Source organism: Pan paniscus, chromosome 2 (assembly GCF_029289425.2).
Source record: "Pan paniscus chromosome 2, NHGRI_mPanPan1-v2.0_pri, whole genome shotgun sequence".
NCBI lineage: Eukaryota > Metazoa > Chordata > Mammalia > Primates > Hominidae > Pan > Pan paniscus.
The window spans coordinates 117,542,840-117,567,855 of record NC_085926.1 but is presented as its reverse complement, the minus strand read 5'-3'; the positions used below and the strand labels follow the sequence as shown (position 1 = coordinate 117,567,855).

The 25,016-nt window shown below is 44.4% G+C and overlaps 1 protein-coding gene across 3 annotated transcripts; it reads right to left on the bottom strand.

The window, feature by feature from the left end:
* Positions 1–211: 211 nt before the first annotated feature.
* Positions 212–10,829, bottom strand: ADPRH (ADP-ribosylarginine hydrolase). 3 transcript variants are annotated; one of them, XM_034957156.3, is made up of 5 exons: positions 10,336–10,687; positions 9,524–9,675; positions 7,690–8,023; positions 3,512–3,872; positions 212–2,692 (listed from the first exon to the last, which is right to left on the bottom strand). In XM_034957156.3, exons 3-5 carry the CDS (start codon positions 7,985–7,987, stop codon positions 2,278–2,280), a joined length of 1,074 nt encoding a protein of 357 aa, XP_034813047.1. In that variant the 5' UTR covers positions 7,988–8,023; positions 9,524–9,675; positions 10,336–10,687; the 3' UTR covers positions 212–2,277. The 3 variants fall into 3 exon arrangements, with proteins under 3 accessions (XP_034813047.1, XP_003825196.1, XP_003825195.1); XM_003825148.5 differs by having other exon boundaries at positions 9,524–9,609; XM_003825147.5 differs by lacking the exon at positions 9,524–9,675 and having other exon boundaries at positions 10,336–10,829.
* Between the last annotated feature and the right edge of the window lie 14,187 nt (positions 10,830–25,016).

Below are 25,016 nucleotides of genomic sequence, written 5' to 3'. Positions count from 1 at the left end.
CTAATTTTATAGATCTAAAACAACAAACAAATAAACAAAAAACAACTATTGCCAAGACTTCTAGACAACATGTAGCAATCTTGGCTAACAAAGAAAGCAAATGAAGCAGCATCACACAGCAGGTCCAAAAAGCATCATTTGAAATGTCACATATGACCTCTTCTGTTGTTCAATATGCATAGATTAACTTGATAAGAATGGCAAATTCATACAATGTGTCAGACCATCTTTATTGATTTACCCTCTAATGTTACGCATAAAGTTTATCTCTTCCCCCCATTCCTTCTCATCCTCCCTTCTCTCTCTCTCTCTCTTTCTCTGACACACATACACACACATAAAGAAGCAAAGTCATCAGCTGAGAGCGAAGTTTGGGGTGGAAGTTTTGAGGTTTGAGAAAAAAGAAGTCTGAAAGTCTAACCTCTTTTTGAAATGTGCCTGTGATGAAGAGTGACAATCGGCAAAGCAAATCTAATAGGATCTCTAAAGAGCCTTTTCCTGTTGTTTACAATCGTGGCTAAAGCCCTGCACTAGAAAACAACAAATGCTAAGATCCTCCCTGCATCCCCTACCCCCGACCCCCTGGGGCACACACAACCCTCCTCCACCACGTTCTAAAAAGACTGGAAGGACTTGGAAAAACATTCCTATGGGATGAACTCGAAGGTGGCAGGACTGCTATCATCAGACCTCATTTCCCCACCGCTTCCAGCTGAAAACCAGGGATTTCACAAAGGAAAAATCATGAGAGTCATAGTTCTGTGGTTTTCTCAAAAGGAGAAGGAAGGGACGCTCTTCCTTCCCACCCCTGAGAACAGGCCAAATGAGAGCAAGCCCACTGGCTGGACTGAGGGTGACCAAATGAATGTGACGATGGCATCTCATTTCCCAGGTGGACATGTGCTGGGCAGCATGTGCCTAGGACTGACTCAGAAGACACACAGCACCACACAACAGGATTGATGTGATGACAAGGCCAAGACAGAAGGCTGTGGGAGGAGTGAGGAGAAGGTGGCCAAGTGCCTGAACAATCAAAGCAGGTTTCACTCAGGAAGCTCTATCTATCTGAGTTGGGTCTTGAAGGACAAATAAGAATTTATTATCAGGTAGACAAGGATTGGGAAGAGCATCAGGAAATGAAGAAAGGGTGATGTATTCATTGGAACATGATTAGTTTAGCATGGTCAATTTGTTATTCGTAAACATAACTCTGGAGGGTAATGAGGGAAGCACGAGCTAGGAGGCTAGTTCATAACACTCAATAGATACAGATTAATGCCTATTGGCTGCCCAAGCACTGTGCTAGGTTCTGTTTAGAAATCATGCAAACAAGCAAATAGACAATAACAAAATTGGTAATGTGTTAACTGCCATGATGAGGAGAGTACTGAGAGCAGCTCAGAGCAGCATCTCCCAGACTTGAGTAGCTTGGATTGCAGAAATCCGGCTGAAAAATCCTCAGTGCAAGAAGGCAATAGAGGTTATAGATTCAAAGTATATTTAGGAGGTAGACCAGCCTAGCAGATATTGTTAGGACCCCACATATATCCCTCACTGTTCCCATGCCCTTTACAGCTTGCCCCTGCAAGTATCTCTGAGTCTTTACCTGAAGACACTAAGGTTTGGTTTGTACAAAGGGTAAGCCAAGAATTACCAGGGAGTTAGCATCTCTGGCAGTGGTCCTCAACCAGTGTCAGATGGAAGTCAGTGGATAAATACCCCAGGTTTGCTTGCCCTTCAAATGGGACAGTTCTGAGGAATGCTTTAGGCAGAGGACTCAGATGGCAGAGTGCCAACCGCCCACAGTGGAAACCTGCTCATTAACATACCCCATACTAGCTCTCTTCCCTTCCTGGTTTCATTTCCCCATTCTCATATCGGTATTTCCTGGAATCATCTCCCATATAAACTGCTTGCATTCAGATCTTTGTCTCAAAGTCCACTTTGTGGGAACCCAACTTGAGACAAACAGAAAAAACTTTTAGAACAAGTAGATGATGAAAATGAAGACTCAAATATGAGGTCATGAGATTTTTTGCTTGCGAGACGCTGACCCTATCAATTGAGCTAAAAGACTCTTCAGTGTAAGAAAAGGGATAGATTCTGGAAGAACAGGATGAGCCTGAAAAAACTGAGCTTAAGGTGCCCAAGGGACTTGTTATCTCAAAATTCCCTGAGTACAAGGTTAAGACTCTTGACTTTGGAAAAACTGAAAAGAAATAGCAGAAAAGGAAATACACAAAAGAAGAATCCATCAGAAGTGAACATCACATCTCCCTAAAGGGAAATTACAGTGTCTTCTTTTGACCCGAGAGAATATAAGGCCCTAGCTGTCTCTTCCAGCCGGTTTCTGTATTCTAGTTTCTCATAGTTGGAGGGACTCACTCCTTTAAAACCATACATAACTCCCCACCAGCAGCCAGCAATGGCAGCTGTAGAATCACTGTCTCCACCATGGAAAAAGGCTCGGTGGGCAAGCTCCTTCCAGGAGTCTCCCGCAGCAAGAACAGCATCATAGGCAATCATGGGGGCATCGTGCCCACTGCTGCCACCCCAGCCAGAGTAGCTCAGGGAGGTGTAGAACTGATCCCTCTCCTTCACACCGAAAGACTCAGGGAAGGTAGGGGCTGATTCTCCATCCAAAATCCCTCTAAGTTTTAGGTAATTTTCCCATTTGGTTTGGAAGTAGGACCTGTAGAAAGGAAAAAATCTAGAGTCAATTGAAAAAAATAAAGTGAAAAGTCATAACAAAAAGCAACAGGTGGATGTGTGAACAGAGAAAAATACAACATAACTTCGGCTTCTTGCAGTAATATCATAAATTATTTAAACATCAAAATTATTTCTATATAAGTACCATTCATTCAATACATTTTTCATAAGGATCTGCATAAATAAGGCATTGATCCTGTTGCTAAATAAAGAGATACATATCAAGTTAAAGGGTAAGAAATACAGGTTTGTTTTCCCTGGGAGGGTCGAGAGTAATGACCTTTTAAAGGGGAACTTCAAGACATCACAACTGTGGGTGACTTCAGCAGAAAGCCTCTTTTTATTCTAAGAAAGACAATGTGAAGTGAACTCACGAGAAGGGGAAGATGTGGCCTTACCACTTATTGGTTAGCTAGTGGAAAAACCTATCTCTGGAATTTTAACCAAGGATTTCAAAATATTATTTGTGTACCAAGACAACACTGAAAAAGCAAATTCCAGGAAAGTAGGAAATAGGCATGAAAATTCATGGCAGAATAGGATAGCCACAAAAATGACAGGATTCCTTTGTAAGAGGGAAACACCACAGCTGCCCTATTCATTGAGGTATCCACTTGGCTACTTTGTAGAATCATTACTGGAAGGGAACTTGAAATCCTTAGCAGATGGGTAGAAAGGGGGCTGGGGGTGAAAACCATGAGGGTTGCTGTGATCTCTGAATACAAGACATATATGTGCAGGTGGATGTACACGCACAGATTCAACCATGTTTGAGCAGGGCGTGCACTTACAGACTCACCAGTGTTGAAGATTTTCCTCTACAAAGTAGCCTGATTGGACAATGTACTTTTTAGCTTCTGGTAGCAGCTCCATCAGTCCTTTTCCCCACTGCAAGGGTGGTCTGGTATTCACAGCATAGGCTGTAAAAAGAGCAGACGCAAGGGCCCCCAGGTAGCCTGTTGGGTGGTGGTGGGTCATCCGACCACTCTCGATGCTCACTTGGATCAGTGTGTCCAGTTGGCTATGGTGTGGGAACCTGAGACCAATGCACATGGCCCGCATGGCAGCCCCACAGCCGCCCTCATGGCTGTTGAAGGGAATCCTCCAGCCATTGGGTTTGCCTGGCTTCAGCTGCATGGCATTGTGCACCGAGGCACCACCTGGGGAAGAGTCGGATAAGGGATGGGGGTTAGCATAACTAAAGCAAAGGCCCCAGCAGGAATAAATAACTAAACTCTGTCTCCAAGTATTTTTGATGGAAAGGGAGAGCCAAAAAATATGATGATGCATGCCCCAAAACTCCAAACCCCACCCAACAATGTGCCTTTCTTTATGTATAACCCTTGGCAAGATAACGCTAATAAAGGCAGCAGACTCATATAGGGATCCTTGGAATCTTTACCAGACATTACTGAGACATCACAAAAAAATTAAGAAGTAAGTATATTGTTCTCTTTTTTAAGTAAATAAGCCTTTTAAGCTCAGAGCTTAAGAAACTTCCTCAAAATCACATAATCAGCTAGTTAGTGGCTGGGTAAAATCCATCAGACTCCAAAGCCCAATTCCTTATGGAGTCCAATAAGAACCTTACAATTAGGCCGGGAGCAGTGGCTCATGCCTGTAATCCCAGCACTTTGGGAGGTGAAGGAAGGCAGATCACGAGGTCAGGAGATCGGGACCATCCTGGCTAACACGGTGAAACTCCGTCTCTACTAAAAATACAAAAAACTAGCCGGGCGTGGTGACACATGCCTGTAGTCCCAGCTATTTGGAAGGCTGAGGCAGGAGAATCGTTTGAACCCAGGAGGCAGAGGTTGCAGTGAGTCAAGATTGCACCACTGCACCCTGGCCTGGGTGACAGAGCGAGACTCCGTCTCAAAACAAAAAACCAAAAAACAAAAAACAAAAACCTCACAATTGGAGTTCCTGAACATCAAAAAGAAAGAAAGCGGCCAAAAATTCTAGAGTGAAGCCCTGGGCTCAGATGAGGAGCAGTGGATTCAGGGAAACAATGTGTCTTTGGTGAGTCACTGAACCTCTGGGCCTTGGCTATCCCCTCGTGACAGTGATGTAAGCAGGCTTGTCCCCCGACCTGTCCTACTGGGGACCTGTGAATACGCATGCGAGCCAAGCGATGGCAGCAACATACGATGGAGTGTGGCACTGCTGTTCCTTTACTGGTCAGTGTTTTCACAAAAATGTTCATGGATGGCACAGGTGGACAAAAAAAAGTTTCCACTTGCTAAACTGATGAGCTATCAGATGCCGAGAAAGGATGAACAGAGATTGGCATCTAAAGCCAATCCTTGGGGTGACAAGGGCCCCTTGGTATGGTGATGGGAAGCTCTCATCAGGAGGTGTTATGTGCTGAATTGAGTCCCCCCAATTCAAATGCTGTAGCTCTAAGTACCTCGATTTGGAGATAGGGCCTTTAAAGAGGTGGTTAAGCTAAAATGTGGCCTTTAGGGTAGGCCCTAATCTAATCTGCCTGGTGTCCTTACATGAAGAGGAATGCAAACACACAGAAACACCAGGGATGCATGCACACAGAGGAAAGACCATGTGAGGACACAGCGAGGAGGCGGCCATCTGCAAGCCAAGGAGAGAGGCCTCAGAAGAAACCAGGCCTGTCAATATCTTGACTTGGATTTCCAGTTTCCAGAGCTGTGAGAGAAAAATTTCCATTGTTTCAGCCACTTAGTCTATGCCATTTTGTTATGGCAGCCCTAGCAGCCTCAAATAGGAGAGGTAGGTCAGATGGGCCAGAGGAAATCACCTGGTGGCCCAAGTGGCTCTAACAAGTTGCCGAAGTGGGCAAGAACCACTTGTGAGCGAACCTGTGGCCAGAAGTCTCTACAAAACCCTTTGCATTTTTTTTTTTCTTGAGATGGGGTCTCACTCTGTCGCCCAGGCTGGAGTCCAATGGCACGATCTTGGCTCACTGCAACCTCCGCCTCTGGGGTTCAAGTGATTCTCATGCCTCAGCCTCCTGGGTAGCTGGGATACAGGTGTGCACCATCACACCCAGCTAATTTTTTAATTTTTAGTAGAGATGGGATTTCACCATGTTGGTCAGGCTAGTCTCAAACTCCTGACCTCAGATGATCTGCCCGCCTTGGCCTCCCAAAGTGCTTGGATTACAGGCATGAGCCACCATGCCTAGACACATTTTTCTTTAAAAATAAAAAATATACATTTTTCTTTTTACTTATTCATCACAGAAAACTTAGAAATACAAATAAGTAAAAATAAAAAACTATAAATACTCCCATCACCCAAATATAATTAGTAACATCTTTGTACATGTTCTTCAAGACCTTTCTCAACACAGAAATACATATCTATTTTTTTTTAAAAAGTTTTTTTTGGCCGGGCCTGGTGGCTCATGCCTGTAATCCCAGCACTTTGGGAGGCTGAGGCAGGTGGACCAACTGAGGTCAGGAGTTCGAGACCAGCCTGGCCAACATGGTGAAACCCCATCTCTACCAAAAATACAAAAATTAGCCAGACATGGTGGTGCGTGCCTGTAATCCCAGCTACTCGGGAGGCTGGGGCAGGAGAATCGCTTGAACCTGGGAGGCAGAGGTTGCAGTGAGCCGAGATCGTGCCACTGCACTCCAGCCTGGGCAACAGAGTGAGACTCCATCTCAAAAAAAAAAAAAATTTTTTTTTAACTGGCCATTCAAAAAAATTTTTTTAAAAGACAGGCTTTTGCTATGTTGCCCAGGCTGGTCTCAAACTCCTGGACTCAAGCAATCCTCTCACCTTGGCCTTTCACAGTGTTGGGATTACAGGTGTAAGCCACAGCACTTGGCCCCACAGATCTATTTTTTAAAGGACAGTAGGTTCATAACATACATTCTATTTTATAACCTATTAGTGTATAATAATACTTTTCAATATTAGTAAATATTATTTGCAAATTTTAAATTTTTATTAATATTTTAATTGACAAATCATAATTATATACATTTATTTAGTATAATGTGATGATTTGATATATGTAAACAATGTGGGATGATCAGGCTAATTAGCATATCTATTGCCTCACTTTTTTTTGTGGTGAGACATTTGAAATTTACTCTCGGTTATTTTGAAATATACGATACATTGTTATTGAGTAGAGTCACCCTGAATAATTTTAATGGTTGCAAATGTGTCAGCTTAATTAATTATGAGAGATTTAGGTTCTTTCTATTTATTTCTTTATTTTTTAGAGTCAGGGTATTGCTTTGTCACTCAGGCTGGAATGCAGTGGCACGATCCTAGCTCACTGTAGCCTCAACCTCCCGGGCTCAAGCAATCATCCTACCTCAGCCCCCCAAGTAGCTGGGACTACAGGTATGTGCCATGACACCTGGCTAATGTTTTAAAAATTTTTTTCTGGAGTTGTAGTCCCCAACCTTTTTGGCACCAGCGACCGGTTTTACAGAAGATAATTTTTCCATGGACGGGGTTGGTTGGGGGAGATTTTGGGACGAAACTGTTCCACCACAGATCATCAGACATTAGATTCTCATAAGAAGCCCACAATCTAGATCCCTCGCATGTGCAGTTCCCAACAGGGTTCAGGCTCCTATGAGAATCTAATGCGCCACTGATCTGATGGAGGCAGAGCTCAGGTGATGATGCTCCTTCGCCCATCACTCACTTCCTGCTGTGTGCTCCAGTTCCTAACAAGCCACGGATCAGTACCTGTCTCTAGAACACGGATTGGCTACCCCATTCTACAGACAGGGTCTCCGTATATTGATCAGGCTTGTCTTGAACTCCTGGGTTCAAGTGATTCTCTCACCTTGGCCTCCCAAAGAGCTGGAATTACAGGTATGAGCCACCACCACGGCCGTTATTTCTATTTTTATCACATTTACAAACACTATTGTCTCTGTTATTTAAATCTCCATCAACATTCTTAATGATTTCCTCAAGGCTGTTTTATTCTTTGCCCTCCTTGCACCTCCCACCGGCTGTGCTCACCTGGTGCCCGCCCATCCATGTCTTCCATGCAGTCTTGGTAATGCTTAGCAAGGAGGTAATACAGTTGAGTCAACTTAGGGGCTTTCCCAGCTTCCACAAGAGCTTCTGCTGTGGCCAAGTGCATCACTGTGTCGTCACTAACTCTCCACCTTCCCACGTCTAGGGCATCCAAGCCGCCCAGCTGGGCCAACTGCCGGTGTATCTTCTCCCCATCCTGGAGGAACTCCCACTTCCCATTGTAGTACCCCAGGGCATCTCCAGCTGCACTCAGCACCATAGCAGCCACATACTTCTCCATCAGTCCCTCACAGTTGCTGGGCTCTGGAGAGGGTGTCTTTGTGGGGAAATTAAGACAAAGGAAATAGGATGAGGAGCAAGAAGAATCAGAAAAAACGACTCCAGCTATGTTTTATTGAGCACTCACTACTTGCAGACATTGTATCAGTGGCATCTCATGTAATCCTCATCACTGCTCTATGAGGAATATAAAGCCCATTTTATGTATGAACAAATGGAGGACCATGGAGATAATGCAGTTTGAGAAATGTTCAGTGACTTGTCTCAGGTCACAGAGCTAATAAGTGGCAGGGCTGGGATCCCAACATAGGTCCCTCTGACTCCAAAGTCTATCATCATAACTACAACTGTATCTCTTGCCTCTTGGTGAGTAGTAAGCCCACTAAATTCTGCAAGTCAAACCCAGCTCATCATTTTCTCTTCTTAGCTGGGATTTGGCCTTAGAAGTGCAAGGCTTTACACTTCCTATTAGTGTCACAATGTGTAGTTCACAAAGCACCTGCACATTCATTGTCTCACTAATAGGGAGGGATTACAGTATGCATTTCACAGATAAGAAAATGAAGGCTCAGATAAGCTAAATTCACAAAACAAGAGGAGTGGAAGTACTGGAACCCAAATCTTCTGATTCCAGCCAAGCCAGGATGCTTGGTATCACACCACTCAGACTCAGTCCAGATCTTCTTACCTTGGGCAACCTCTTGGTGCCTCAGCCTCCACATTTATAAAATGGCACTGATTTTAAAAAGTAACAACCTCCTGGATTTGTTGTTAGGAATAAATAAATTAAATTTCATAAAGTTGGCTGGACGCGGTGGCTCACGCCTGTAATCCCAGCACTTTGGGAGGCTGAGGTGGGTGGCTCATCTGAGGTCAGGAGATCGAGACCAGCCTGGCCAACAGGGTGAAACCCCATCTCTACTAAAAATACAAAAATTAGCTGGGTATGGTGGTGCGTGCCTGTAGTCCCAGCTACTCGGGAGGCTGAGGCAGGAGAATCGCTTGAACCCAGGAGGCAGAGGTTGCAGTGAGCCGAGATTGTGCCACTGCACTCCAGCCTGGGAGACAGACCAAGACTCTGTCTCAAAAAAAAAAAAAAAAAAAAAAAAGTTCTTAGAGTGCTTGGCACATAGTAAGCTTGATTTTTGACATATTTGTATTATTCATATACAACCAGGGAAAATGGGTGTTCTGTTTTAGAACTAGAACATTTTCTCCCCACAACCTTTCCTTCGACAGTAATGTTTAAATATTGTTTCTCTTAGAAATGATCAGCTTCTAGAGAATTCGAATCTCTATTAATAATATACCCACCGTGAATGAAATCCCTGGTAAAGCGCTGGCTTCCCTGTTGGTGCATTTCCTAAGAACCCCCCTCTTGCAGCCAATTCCTCAGGGTTCCCTACTCCCTGTGGCTTTCAGGTCAAAGCCCTCCATCCCATCCAGGCCAATACTTTTATAAGGGTCTGGCAGACTAGCTCATTCTCCCCTCAGGTGAAACTTTTCCCTCCCCTCCACTTATCTAAACCCTATTTACCCAAGGTCTAGTTCAAGTCAGGAGGCTTCCAGAAGTGCTTCTGCAGCTGCACTGCCGTTGGCCATGGAATGCAGGCTGGAGAGCCCCTGGAGAAGGAGTAAACGACGAAGATGGATGCGTTCCACTACCCAGTTACTGGTAATGCTGAGTTTCTGAGCTCACAAAGGATATTTGTAAATGTTATTTACATAGTTTATTATTTACAGTGAAGCCTAGGCACTGAGATTCTGGGCTACTAGACCTGACTCTGCCGAGATAGAATTGTGGAAGAACAGACACCCGGGACAGCGGTTTGCCCATCTGTAAACTGGAGGGGGAAGTGGGGAGGTATAGGCTCTCGGAAGTTCCGTCCTGCGCTGCGATTTTCAGACACTAGGCCAAGACACTCTGCTTCTTGGCCTCGGAGGACTAACTTTAACCCCCCATACCCTCCCTCTCAATGTCCTCATTGTCCTTTCCGTAATTCCTTCTGGCTCCACCCTAATGTGTGTTTCTGTGAGTTGCAAGCTGGGATGGGGGAAGAAGACCGGCATCTTTTTTCGGTTGTAAATTCCCTTTAACGTTCGCTTTCAGAACGCTGTAATTACTTAACTCCTCTGAACTTTCACGGGTCACATTCTCGTACCCGAACTATACATTCAGAACTAAGATCTGATCAGCTGCTTCCGGGCCATGCCCGGCTTTGGAAAGAAACGGGGCGGTTGACACGCTCCCACGATTTGCAAGACTGGGAATCCTCATGGTCGGCCACACTCGGAGAGCGCCAGGGGCGGGGGAGGGGAGCGCGGGGCCGAGGGCCGGGATCGCGGTACCTGCTCGTAGCCTGGACTGGAACGCGCGAGCGACGGGCGCGGCGCGGGCTCCCGGGGCCGGGGAAGAGGCCTGGCTGCTGCGGGTGGACGAGGGCGCGGGTTGGGGCGGAGCCGGGTCCCCGGGTTCCGGGACTGTCCCCAGATAAGCAGGGCGGCGGCGAGGGCCCCCGCACCTGCGCTTGGCCGCGCTGAGTTTGAGCTAATCTTGGAGCCTCCAAGGCGGCTTCCTGGCACCGCCGCGCCCTTCTGCACCCAAGCGAGAGTGGACGGGACCTCCGTCGCCCGCCCCAAATGCTCTGAAGAGCCCGGAGCCTGGTGCCCGGAATGTGGCGGCACCGGAAAGCCGGCTCTCGCCTGGCTGTGGTCAGTGACTCCCGTGTGGCCCCGGCTGACGCCTTCGCCCGTGCTCACGTCCGACTTTGTAGGACTGTAGTGGACCGGGTGTGCCCAGATGCTTGAAGAGCGTACTGAGTGTGCCGCCCTTGCCAGGGTTCTGGGCCCTCACGCATAAAGTGGGATAATAATATCTGCCTCTTAGAATGGTTGTTAAGGATTCAGTTAGTTAATTTTAACTAGTCATTTATTTGGCAGCAGCGTAGAATTCTTGTATCCTGATCGTAAATAAAAGCAAAGAAAAACGAAGAGTATTTTTGTCTAAATACATTAATCATGTCACTTTTAAAGCAAATCAGAATCACCATATGCAAATATTCTATATATTTCTCCAAAGTTTTAAATTTGCTATGCCTATTTTCTTGCTGTAATGACTAGCCTTGGTCTGAGAGCTTTTTAAAAAATTGATATATAATTTATATATAATGAAATGTCCTTACACCATAATCGAGATATGAAATATTTCCAACACTTTAAAACATTCTCTTGTGGCCTTCCCAGTGAATAACCATCTCCATCTCCAACTCTAGCCTAAGTGACTTTTGAGTGTTTACAAAAATCAAGTTCACCAATAAGGGAGGCAGAGATCACCTCCAACCCCCCACACCCTTTAGCTCTTAGTGAGCTAATCAGCTGCATCTAGAAGCCAAATCGACACTAGGCAGATTAACAAGAGAAAAGTATACAAATTTTATTCATTTTAGATGTACATGGGGATGTTAAGAGACTGAATCCTGAAGAAAGTGTCCAAAGCAAGATGCTTTTATACTTTTTAGAAAAAGAGTGATAAATTTAAGAAGAAATGACAGGACAAAGAAAATCCGGCTAGGGTGGTAAAAATTTCTAGGGGAGCCCCTAGGAGATATATGGGGGATGGGGTGTAAAACAGGTGGAAGATAATGGTTACTTTGCAAGAATGTTTACTCCAGTCCAAATGCCACCTCCAGTTCCAAATCTCTGGTGATGAGAGCTATTTTCTCGCTCTGGCGTGGAGAACATACCTCTCCTAGAGGAATCTTGATTGCTGGCTGCATGCAGGAAGAGACAGCTCAGCTCCTGTCAGGGAACCAGGCTCATTTGTCTTTCACACAGTATGCCAATCACTGAGGCACACAAGTTTTGCAGTAGAGAAAGGGTGTATTCACAAGGCAGCCAAGACAGGAGACTGGAGAACAGGCCTCAAATCTGCCTTTCCAAAGATGGAATTTTAGGAGTGCTTATGGGATAGGGGAGGAAGGTGGTCCAAGGTTCAGAGAAAGATGAGGTAAGGAAAAGTGAGGCAATCGGTAATCTGAGCAAGCATAGTCAATCTTCATGGCTGTTCATAGAACACATGTTCACAAAATCGTGACGTTAGCATGATCTGAGAGTGGAGTTTTGGGCCTTCTGATGTCAAAAGGTCACCCATTGGACACTCACACAGGCCAAGATGAAGGGCTGGTGGCTTGAACTGGACAAGAACTGACTCTAAGTTCCTGAAAAATAACTTAAGCAATATTTTCCATGGTGTCCTATCAGAGAAGTTATCTATAAGGAGGCACGTGGAATTTAGTTATGTATCGTCTAGCTACATGACTTTTAGCTATGCAGGTTTTAAAATCGACTAGAAGCAAGTGACCAAAAGCAAGCAAGGCAAATTAAGTGTCAGGCCTAATCAGGTCAGCCCTCAGTTTTACCCTTTCTGAAACTATAATTTCTCTAATGTTTTCAACTCAAAGTAATCAATATATTATATGGCATATTTGGGGATGGCACATCCTTCATTCTTTCAACTATCAAAGATTTTCAGCCTCTGAGGATGCAGTCAAAGCAAGTTCTGTAGTAAGAGACATTTTGAATAATAAGCATCCCGATAAAACTCAACACAGTTTCAGCTTAAGATGTCTGCTGAGGATATTGTTCATATTATGTAGTGATCTTTCTGTGAGAATCCATGGGAAAGGGCGATTTTTTGTTTTCGTTTTTGACTTAAATGTAAAGAATAACTGGGGCTGGGCACAGTGGTTCATGCCTGTAATCCCAGTACTTTGGGAGGCCAAGGGGGACAGATTGCTTGAGACCAGGAGTTTGAGACCAGCCTGGGCAACATGGTGAAACCTGTTCTCTACAAAAAATACAAAAATTATCCAGGCATGCGCCTGTGGTCTGAGCTACTCAGGAGGCTGAGGTGGGAGGACTGCTTGAGCCCGGGAGGCAGAGGTTGCAGTGAGCTGAGATTGTGCCACTACACTCCAGCCTGGATGACAGAGCAAGACCCTGTCTCAAAACACAAACAAACAGAAAAACTGGGGTTGTTAGCAATTAGTTTGCTTTGAACTTTATGGTGCCTATGAACTTTGTGACCATTAGCATAGACTCCCGACACATCCACGCTATCTGGTTTCAAACCCTTGTAACAACACTTGGGGGCCAGGCACGGTGGCTCACGCCTGTAATCCCAGCAGTTTGGGAGGCCAAGGCAGGTGGATCATGAAGTCAGGAGTTCGAGACCAGCCTGACCAACATGGTGAAACCCTGTCTCTACTAAAAATAAAAAATTAGCCAGGCATGGTGGTGGGTGCCTGTAATCCCAGCTACTCGGGAGGCCAAGGCAGGAGAATTGCTTGAACCCAGGAGGCGGAGGTTGCAGTGAGCTGAGATCGTGCCACTGCACTCCAACCTGGGCGACAGAGTGAGACTCCATCTCAAAACAAAACAAACAAACAAAAAACACTAGCTTGAGTAAGTGATTTTAGACAAGTCACTTCATCTTGCTAAGCTTCACTTTCTGTTATTAAGTAGGAAAAATAATAGTACATATTTCATAAAGTTGGTTTGAAGATTGCATGAAATAATTAATTGAAAAATTTTAGCACAGTGCTTATCAATGTAGTAGTCATGCAAGAAAAAATTACTACCAGGTCAGATATCTCTCTGTATTCCCAGTTCTCATCTCCATCACACACATGAGCCATTCTACCTTCTTTTCACATTAGTTAACACCTACTGACATCCTTTCTCTTCTGTCAAAATTAGAAAATGCTTTTGGGCATCAAGGACATTGTCCTGTAAACCAAAAGGATAATTTATCAGTTAGCATGTTTCCAGCTCCAAATAACGGCAAATAACCATCACTCTTCCCCACCCCCAAAACACCGCATACTCACTGGGCTTAAATAATAATGACACTTATTATCTTATGTAACAAAATGTCTAAAGGTAAGAAGTCCCAGGGTTAATTTAGCAACTCTATACTATCATCAAAGAAAGACCCTGTTCTTCTTATCTTTCTGAACTACTATCTTCAGTTATTTTTATCCCCAGACTGACATTTTTAATTGGCACAAGATCATATTTTCCCCCATTTTAATTTATTTTATCAAATGTATATAGAGGTCTTATCCTTCGTTTTGTTTTTGTTTAAACCATTTTGCTATTTTGTGTCTGCTAACGAGCCCAAGAGGCGTTGCCTATTAACCATTTACTGTTAATTTCTTCGAAAATTTTTGTTTAGCTCTGATTATTTAACTAGGCAGTCAAGATAATGTGTATGCGTAATAACACATTGCAGTTACAGTTATAGACAGTGTCCAGTGGAAAAAGAGAGTGTTTCTTCTTTCAAGATGAAGAAACTATTCTCAAAGATCCTCCAGAAGTCTAAACCAATTCCTGGCAGGCAGGCTGGATTATGATGTTTCCCTTAGATCAAGGATAGACACATCTTCCCTGAGAGGTAGAGGTAGGTTCTTTTACAAAAATCAGGGTTTGTTTGCAAAGGAAACAGTGAATGTTGTTCTGCCAAGAAGAACAAATAGTTACTTGGCATCTTACTAGGTGCTAGGCATTAGTATAGGTCCTGGAAAGACAAATATATTGCATAGTTGGTTCCTTGCTCTTAGTTTTATTGAGGAAGACACATCATAGGCATCTTCATTACTCACCAATACAGAATCAATTGCTATGCTGAGGCTGTTGCTGAGAAATAAACTTGTAGCCCTTGGACCTGATCTTAAGATATTTCAGACACTTCATCTATAAGGTCGGAACAATGACACTGTTCTTAACAAACTGGTCACTTACAAGAATGATCTTTATACATTCTTCAGACATTGAATACCTGCTGTGTAAGTATATGCTAGGCCCTGACAGCCCCTGCTCTTCTAGAGCACCCAAGTGATCTCATTTTTTGGCTGCTAACATATTTTTTAAATTATCAAAAAAAGTGTTTATATGTTTTCTTAAATCACGTTATTGAGATATGACTGAGATACAAAAAGCTGTACATATTTCGGATATACAACCTGATGAGTTTGAAGATAAGTAACCAAAAGTAGCTGCTCACATATCCTGTGTTGTCAATTCAATTCAAGAAGATTTAGAGAGCATCTGTGATGGCTAATTTTGTCAGCCTAGCTAGGCCACAGTGCCCAGATATTTGGTCAAACATTGTTCTAGATGTTTCTGTGCAGGTATTTTTTAAGATGAGATTCACATCTAAATCAGTAGCCTTTGAGTAAAGCAGATTACTCTCCCTAATGTGGATGAGCCTCATTCCAATCAGTTGAAAGCCTTAATAGAAAAAAGACTCGCCTCCCCCAAGGAAGAGAGAATTCTGCCAGACTGCCTTTAGACTCGAGCTGCAACTCTTTCCTGGGTCTTTAGCCTGCTGGCCTACCCTGTCGAACCTGCCAGCCTCCACAATTGTATAAGCCAATTCCTTAAAGTAAACTCTCTTTCTCTGCATGTGTGTGTGTGTCCATCCTATTGGTTCTGTTTCTCAGAAGAACCTTGACTAATACAATATCTAAAATGTGCCAGCCAGTCTGACGCGGTGGTTCACGCCTGTAATCCCAGCACTTTGGGAGGCCAAGGCGGGCGGATCACTTGAGGTCAGGAGTTCAAGACCAGCCTGGCCAACAGGGTGAAATCCCTTCTTTACTAAAAATACAAAAATTAGCTGGGCATGGTGGCGGGTGACTGTAATCCCAGCCACTTGGGAGGCTGAGGCAGGAGAATTGCTTGACCCTGGGAGGCGGAGGTTGCAGTGAGCCAAGATTGCACCATTGCACTCCAGCTTGGGCAACAAGAGCAAAACTCTGACTGAAAAATAATAAACATAAATAAATAAATAAACAAAATGTGCCAGCCAAGCACATGCTTGGCACTTCTTGCACCTACAGAGGTAGGGCAAAAATCACACAAGGAGAGAAGACACTGTACAGTATAATGGCACGAGGCCGTGAGGAGTATGGAAGCAGAGAATGTTCAAGGTACATGGTTGGCAACTATGAGAGAGTTAATGGTATCAGCTCAGTCAGGGTGTTCAGAGACGGCATCCAGAAGATCAGCTCATCAAGGAAAACAGGCTCAGACTCCACCGCTGATTTCAACCAACCACGTGACTGCTATCCCTTCCTTTTGCAGTTTTGACACAACTGACCATCATTCTGCCCTGATAAGAGACCACCAATCACAGATTGGTTCTGGCCAGCCTACAGAGGACCTGCAGTGAGGGTTTTTGTGTCCTCTGCTTCACCTTTTAACATCAGAGGGCCGAGAACTCCACCCTCAGATCATGCTAATGCTGCCATTTTTTGTAAAAGGGACTCTTGAAGGGGCATGAAGCTCAATTGCACATGCACATGTTTCTCCTTTCATAAATATTCATGACTCCTCCTATAGCTTATTAAATACGTGTATTTTTGTAATCCTAGCTACTTGGGAGGCTGAGGCACGAGAATCGCTTGAACTCGGGAGGTGGAGGTTGAAGTGAGCTGAGATTGTGCCACTGCACTCCAGCCTGGGTGACAGAGTGAGACCTTGTCTCAATAAAAAAAAAATAAATATGTGTATTTGGCCGCTCTGCTCAGCATACATTCCTGTTCCCTTTGCCTTTCCCTCGAGGTGCCTCTTTTTGGCTTCTGGCTGGAAGGCTACACTTCCCAGACTGAGAATGGCCATCCTGCCGTCTGCAACCCTTTATAAAAATAAAGCTCTCTTTTCCAGATTTATAAACCTTGTGAATTTTCAGTTGACAATAAGTTTCTTTTTTTTTTTTTTTGAGACGGAGTCTGGCTCTGTCACTCAGGCCTGAGGGCAGTGGTGCAATCCCAGCTCGCTGCAACCTCTATTTCCCAGGTTCAAGCAATTATCCTGCCTCAGCCTCCCAAGTAGCTGGGATTACAGGCGATCGCCACCACACCCAGCTAATTTTTGTATTTTTAGTAGAGAGGCGGTTTCACCATGTTGGCCAGGTTGGTCTTGAACTCCTGACCTCAAGTGATCCACCTGCCTCAGCCTCCCAAAGTGCTGGGATTATAGGCATTAGGCACCGTGCCCAGCTGACAATAACTTTCTAGGGAGGAAGCTGAGGCCAGTGAAGACAGTTACTCAGAGTTTATATAACTCAGTTTCACACATGGAGAGAAGTGGGCCTGGAGCCCATGCCCTCTGAACTCCCAGCCAGGACTTCTTCCATTCCTTCTACTGTCACTTAGAAAAAAATTGAAATGACATGATAGACTAAACACCTATTAAAGATATGAACCTCCTGAGTCTAATTTTTAAAATATTTGCTGGGCACAGTGGCTCACGCCTATAAACCCAGTACGTTGGGAGGCAGAGGTGGGAGGATCACTTGAGCCCAGGAGTTCAAGACCAGCCTGTGCAATAAAGTGAGACCCTGTCTCTACAAAATAAATAAATAAATAAAATTATCCAGGTGTGGTGGTGCACACCTGTAGTCCTAGCTACTGAGGAAGCTGGGGCAGGAGGATTGCTTGAGCCTGAGAGTTCAAGGTTACAATAAGCTAGGGTCACACAACTGCACAGTAGCCTGGGTGACAGAGTGAGAACCTGTCTCTAAATAAATAAATAAATATTCTATACCCCACCCCCAAAGAGCCTTAAGCATCTTGTTGATGACAGTCTAAAAGTGGTATTTAAAGAAAAATCTAAGATATGCACCGTAATTCTAACAAGCAGGCAGGAATCAAATATAGCAAGAGGTAGAGATGGGAGACTATATGGAGAGGAGCAAAAGAGATAAGTGGATACAAACTGGTGTTTTAAAACCTAGGAGTGGCCGGGTGCGGTGGCTCACACCTGTAATCCCAGCACTTTGGAAGGCCGAGGCAGGCGGATCATGAGGTCAGGAGTTCAAGACCAGCCTGGCCAACATGGTGAAACCTCCTCTCTACTAAGAATACAAAATTAGCCGGGCATGGTGGTGCATGCCTGTAATCCCAGCTACTCGGGAGGCTGAGGCAGGAGAATCGCTTGAACCTGGGAGGCAGAGGTTGCAGTGAGCCAAGATCGTGCCACTACACTGTAGCCTGGGCGACAGACCGAGACTCCATCTTAAAACAAAAAACAAAAAACAAAAAACAAAACCCTAGGAGCAGCTTCCACCCCTCTCTGCAGAGCAGAAAGAGACCCGAGGGAAGTCCATGTGGATGTGAATCCCGCTCCTCCCAACAATGCAGTAGCCCGCTCCTGTAGGTCAGGGCTTTCCAGCCTTTGCTCTGGAGATCCACCAGTAATTTTCAAATCTTCTTTGGTACATTTCCTGGCAGATGACCTCTGTTGCTCCCTTTCTCCTGGTTTTGCTGGGATTTCCCACAGGAAGAGAAGCTCAGCTGGCCAGCTGAGTCCTAAGTTCCGCTTCCAGGGTTTGCAATGAAACAGCAATGCTCTTGCACACAGTCCCATCCTAAGGGGACTTCACTGCCTGCTAGAATCTCAGTAGGTGAAAATACAGCTTCTAGGAAACAAAAAGTGACTGCTCCCTAAACCAAAAGTTTGGGGGGCCTTACTGAAATTATCTTTCTTTCATGTTATCATTCTTTCTGCCCCACAATCCCTCCACTGGGGTCAACCTGGGCAAATGTACATGAATCTACTCTTATTTCTATTTCTAGAAGAGTCCTTGAGACAAAAGGTAAAGAAAAATCTAGTCAGGGGACATTTTGTTCCTCTTGTTTTTCCAGCAAGCTCCTTCTCCCTCTGATGAGGCAACAGTCCCTCATCCCTTGGTCTCTGGCATTCATTCCTAAAATTACTCTCTGGAGAGAACTCCTGAAGTTTAGGGTGGGGCATCTAAACAAAGGACACCAAAAGGTTTCAAGTGGCAGCCAGTTTAGGCACATTTCTTGGTTGTGTCTGGGTCCATTGGAGGAGTCACGCAACCCCAGTGGCCACTGGAGAAAGCAGTTCAAGGCTCAGGAGAGATTCAATCTGAGAGTGCTGTTAAGGATCTTCACTCCATAAAATCCTGTTTTTCATCATGTGGTACTTGTATAAATCAGGCCCTCAAGTGGTCAAATTCCTTCTCGTATTCAAATAATAGGTAAATATCCACATAAGGTTAACTTTTTTGGTTTTTTTGTTTTTTGTTTTTTGTTTTTTTTTTTGAGTCAGAGTCTCACTCTGTTGCCCAGGCTGGAGTGCAATTGTTCAATCTCAGCTCACTGCAACTTCCACCTCCCAGGTTCAAGCGATTCTCATGCTTCAGCCTCCGGAGTAGCTGGGATTACAGGCACCCACCACCATGCCCAGGTAATTTTTAAATTTTTAGTAGAGATGGGGTTTTGCCATGTTGGCCAGGCTGGTCTCAAACTCCTGACCTCAAGTGATCCACCCTCCTTGGCCTCCCAAAGTGCTGGGATTACAGGCGTGAGCCACTGCACCCGGCCACACGTTAAGTTTTAAATGTTGACCCTTCTAGAAAGAGTTATTGAAGGGGAACTTCCCCTTTCCATCCAAGCCTTGCAATTTCTCTTTAATTTTAGGAACAGAATCAAATTCCTTTTCCGAAATCTGGAAACCATGACCTTTGACGTTGTGGACCAACGTAATATTAAAAAATGGCAACTGTTTGATTCACTTTTCAGAATAATACAAAAAAAGGAAGAAGTGGGGGACAGAGCTGGGGAGGAGAGAGGGAGGAGGAACAGGCTGTTTCCATGACCCTTCAGCTCTAATTCATTCACGCCATGGTGACCCACTTTGAAAGCATAGATCATGTCTGGCTTCTCCTACTGCCTAGTCCTTGGTTCCTGTTTCTCAGGGTACAGGGAAAATGAAATAGAAACTGAAAAGGGTGACTTTTGTAACTTCGTTAGTGGTTCTGGTGGACAGTGTGGCAGGGCAGGGGAGTGGCAGCCAGTGGCAGTGACATTTAACGCCTCAGGTCCTAGAATCGTGGACTGCCTGGGATTCCACCATAGTCCCTTACTCTCAGGCAGAGAAATCTCTGTTTTCCCCAAACAGGATTTGTCTCTTCTCTTCTTAAAGCATCAGGCAATAAAAATTTGCAACCTTCTTTGAAAGTCACCTTTTCCAGCTTCAACACAAAAAAAATGCTTCCTTAAACACAATCAAAATTTATCCTGCTTACATGTAGATTATTTTCTCCAGTTTGGTCACCTACAGATGTAGAAGGCATTTACGGCCATGACTAGCTCCAAACAAAGAAACAGACACACCTCAAAGCCACAGAGGATCATTACCAAAGGCCTCTAAATCATTTGGCCCATCTAAAACATCTTGGCTCCCCATTCCTCTGTTCTCTGAGCTGCCTGGTTTAGCATCCTTTTTGTTATTGTTTGTTACTTTCTGCCGGATCCTCTCCACATTTAGTTTGAAATTGGACATAATATTCCAATAAGGATCTGGGTTCATGTAGAAAGAATCCAAAAAGATAATTTCTGGCCATGGTATGTCATATTGTCACTCATATCTCGCAATATTTTGTTGGCATATTCGCCACACTGCAGACTTAAATTCAGCTAGCTGCCCTGCTCTTTTTCTGCTACTGTTTCTTTTTCTTAGGATCGGTCCATGTTGTCCTTATCTCTCCTAGTCAAGCCATTTTGCTTCCCCAATGTTTGAACCCTTCTAGGCACATAGTAGGCACTCAATAAATTTGGGGGGGTGGGGAGGGATTGGAATGATGCCAAATGAGTGGCACAGACATAGGATCTCAGAGAAGGGAAAGAGCAGATGGAGATTTAGAAGAGTCAGGAAAGCTTCTTGGGGAAGTGGCATTTGGCCTGGTCCTTTGAGGAAGAAAGATGTTTAGATGGGCAGAGAGAATGGGGAAAGGCAGCCAAGGAAGTTGGGGGATAGTGTGTCAAGAGTCACAGGCAAGGATTATGAGGCAAGGTGGCAGAATAGGAACAGCTCCAGTCTACAGCTCCCAGCGTGAGCGACACAGAAGACAGGTGATTTCTGCATTTCCAACTGAGGTACTGGGTACATCTCACTGGGGTTTGTCGGACAGTGGGGGCAGGACAATGGGTGTAGCCCACTGAGCGAGAGCCGAAGCAGGGTGAGGCATCGCCTCACCCGAGAAGGGCAAGGGGTCAGGGAATTCCCTTTCCTAGCCAAGGGAAGTGGTGACGGACGGCACCTGGAAAATCGGGTCACTCCCAGCCTAATACTGCACTTTTCCAATGGTCTTAGCAAATGGCACACCAGGAGATTATATGTCGAGCTTGGCTCGGAGGGTCCCACGCCCATGGAGCCTTGCTGATTGCTAGCACAGCAGTCTGAGATCGAACTGCAAGGCAGCAGCGAGGCTGGGGGAGGGGTACCCGCCATTGCTGAGGCTTGAGTAGGTAAACAAAGCAGCCGGGAAGCTCGAACTGGGTGGAGCCCACAGCAGCTCAAGGAGGCCTGCCTGCCTCTGTAGACTCCACCTCTGGGGGGTAGGGCATAGCTGAACAAAAGGCAGCAGAAACCTCAGCAGACTTAAATGTCCCTGTCTGACAGCCTTGAAGAGAGTAGTGGTTCTCCCAGCGTGGAGTTTGAGATCTGAGAATGGACAGACTGCCTCCTCAAGTGGGTCCCTGACCCCCGAGTAGCCTAACTGGGAGGCACCCTCCAGTAGGGACAGACTGACACCTCACACAGCTGGGTACCCCTCTGAGACAAAACTTCCAGAGGAACGATCAGGCAGCAACATTTGCTGTTCAGCAATATTCGCTGTTCTGCACCCTCTGCTGCTGATACCCAGGAAAACAGGGTCTAGAGTGGACCTCCAGCAAACTCCAACAGACCTGCAGCTGAGGGTCCTGACTGTTAGAAGGAAAACTAACAAGCAGAAAGGACATCCACACCAAAACCCCACCTGTAGGTCACCATCATCAAAGACCAAAGGTAGATAAAACCACAAAGATGGGGAAAAAACAGAGCAGAAAAGCTGAAAATTCTAGAAATCAGAGCGCCTCTCCCCCTCCAAAGGTATGCAGCTCCTTACCAGCAACAGAACAAAGCTGGACGGAGAATGACTTTGATTAGTTGAGAGAAAAAGTCTTCAGATGATCACACTTCTCCGAGCTAAAGGAAGAAGTTTGAACCCATCACAAAGAAGCTAAAAACCTTGAAAAAAGATTAGACAAATGGCTAACTAGAATAACAAGTGTAGAGAAGTCCTTAAATGACCTGTTGGAGCTGAAAACCATGGTACGAGAACTACATGACGAATGCACAAGCTTCAGTAGCCGATTAGATCAACTGGAAGAAAGAGTATCAGTGATGGAAGATGAAATGAATGAAATGAAGCAAGAAGAGAAGTTTAGAGAAAAAAGAGTAAAAAGAAACGAACAAAGCCTCCAAGAAATATGGGACTATGTGAAAAGACCAAATCTACGTCTGATTGGTGTACCTGAAAGTGATGGGGAGAATGGAACCAAGTTGGAAAACACTCTTCAGGGTATTATCCAGGAGAACTTCCCCAACCTAGCAAGACAGGCCAAGAAATACAGAGAACACTACGAAGATACTCCTCGAGATGAGCAACTCCAAGACACATAATTGTCAGATTCACCAAAGTTGAAATGGAGGAAAAACTGTTAAGGGCAGCCAGAGAGAAAGGTCGGGTTTTCCACAAAGGGAAGCCCATCAGACTAATAGCGGATCTCTCAGCAGAAACTCTATAAGCCAGAAGAGAGTGGGGGCCAATATTCAACATTCTTAAAGAAAAGAATTTTCAACCCAGAATTTCATATCCCGCCAAACTAAGCTTCATAAGTGAAGGACAAATAAAATCCGTTACAGACAAGCAAATGCTGAGAGATTTTGTCACCACCAGGCCTGCCCTAAAAGAGCTCCTGAAGGAAGCACTAAACATGGAAAGGAAAAACCAGTACCAGCCACTGCAAAAACATGCCAAATTGTAAAGACCACTGATGGTAGGAAGAAACTGCATCAACTGACGAGCAAAATAACCAGCTAACATCGTAATGACAGGATCAAATTCACACACAAAAATATTAACTTTAAATGTAAATTGGCTAAATGCTCCAATTAAAAGACACAGACGGGCAAATTGGATAGAGTCAAGACCCATCAGTGTGCTGTATTCAGGAGACCCATCTCACATGCAGAGACACACATAAGCTCAAAATAAAGGGATGGAGGAAGATCTACCAAGCAAATGGAAAACAAAAAAAGGCAGGGGTTGCAATCCTAGTCTCTGATAAAAAAGACTTTAAACCAACAAAGATCAAAAGAGACAAAGAAGGTCATTACATAATGGTAAAGGGCTCAATTCAACAAGAAGAGCTAACTATCCTAAATATATATGCACCCAATACAGGAACACCCAGATTCATAAAGCAAGTCCTTAGAGACCTACAAAGAGACTTAGACTCCCCCACAATAATAATGGGAGACTGTAACACCCCACTGTCAACATTAGACAGATCAACGAGACAGAAAGTTAACAAGGATATCCAGGAATTGAACTCAGCTCTGCACCAAGCAGACCTAATAGACATCTACAGAACTCTCCACCCCAAATCAACAGAATATACATTCTTCTTAGCACCACATAGCACTTATTCCAAAATTGACCACATAGTTGGAAGTAAAGCACTCCTCAGCAAATGTAAAAGAACAGAAATTATAATGAACTGTCTCTCAGACCACAGTGCAATCAAACTAGAACTCAGGATTAAGAAACTCACTCAAAACCACTCAACTACATGGAAACTGAAACACCTGCTCCCGAGTGACTACTGGGTCCATAACAAAATGAAGGCAGAAATAAAGATATTCTTTGAAACCAATGAGAACAAAGACACAACATACCAGAATCTCTGGGAAACATTTAAAGCAGTGTGTAGAGGGAAATCTATAGCACTAAATGCCCACAAGAGAAAGCAGGAAAGATCTAAAATTGACACCCTAACATCACCATTAAAAGAACTAGAGAAGCAAGAGCAAACACATTCAAAAGCTAGCAGAAGGCAAGAAATAACTAAGATCAGAGAAGAACTGAAGGAGACAGAGACACAAAAACCCTCAAAAAATCAATGAATCCAGGAGCTGGTTTTTTGAAAAGATCAACAAAATTGATAGACCGCTAGCAAGACTAACAAAGAAGAAAAGAGAGAAGAATCAAATAGACGCAATATAAAATGATAAAGGGGATATCACCACCGATCCCACAGAAATACAAACTACCATCAGAGAATACTATAAACACCTCTATGCAAGTAAACTAGAAAATCTAGAAGAAATGGATAAATTCCTGGACACATACACCCTCCCAAGACTAAACCAGGAAGAAGTTAAATCCCTAAATCCTTAAATAACAGGCTCTGAAATTTAGGCAATAATTAATAGCCTACCAACCAAAAAAACATCCAGGACCAGACGGATTCACAGCCGAATTCTACCAGAGGTACAAGAAGGAGCTGGTACCATTCCTTCTGAAACTATTCCAATCAGTAGAAAAAGAGGGAATCCTCCCTAACTCATTTTTTGAGGCCAGCATCATCCTGATACCAAAGCCTGGCAGAGACACAACAAAAAAAGAGAATTTTAGACCAATATCCTTGATGAACATTGATGCAAAAATCCTCAATAAAATACTGGCAAACCGAATCCAGCAGCACATCAAAAAGCTTATCCACCATGATCAAGTGGGCTTCATCCCTGGGATGCAAGGCTGGTTCAACATACGCAAATCAATAAACGTAATCCAGCATATAAACAGAACCAAAGACAAAAAACCACAGGATTATCTCAATAGTTGCAGAAAAGGCCTTTGACAAAATTCAACAACGCTTCATGCTAAAAACTCTCAATAAATTAGGTATTGATGGGACGTATCTCAAAATAATAAGAGCTATTTATGACAAACCCACAGCCAATATCATACTGATGGGCAAAAACTGGAAGCATTCCCTTTGAAAACTGGCACAAGACAGGGATGCCCTCTCTCACCACTCCTATTCAACATAGTGTTGGAAGTTCTGGCCAGGGCAATCAGGCAGGAGAAAGAAATAAAAGGTATTCAA

Excerpts from the sequence above, each read along its gene's own strand:
- ADPRH (XM_003825147.5), bottom strand. The coding sequence starts at position 7,987 with ATGGAGAAGTATGTGGCTGCTATGGTGCTGAGTGCAGCTGGAGATGCC. Across the intron at positions 3,873-7,689 it reads CATGGATGGGCGGGCACCAG|GTGGTGCCTCGGTGCACAAT; the intron begins GTGAGCACAGCC and ends ACTCTTCCCCAG. Across the intron at positions 2,693-3,511 it reads GAGGAAAATCTTCAACACTG|GTCCTACTTCCAAACCAAAT; the intron begins GTGAGTCTGTAA and ends TCCTTTCTACAG.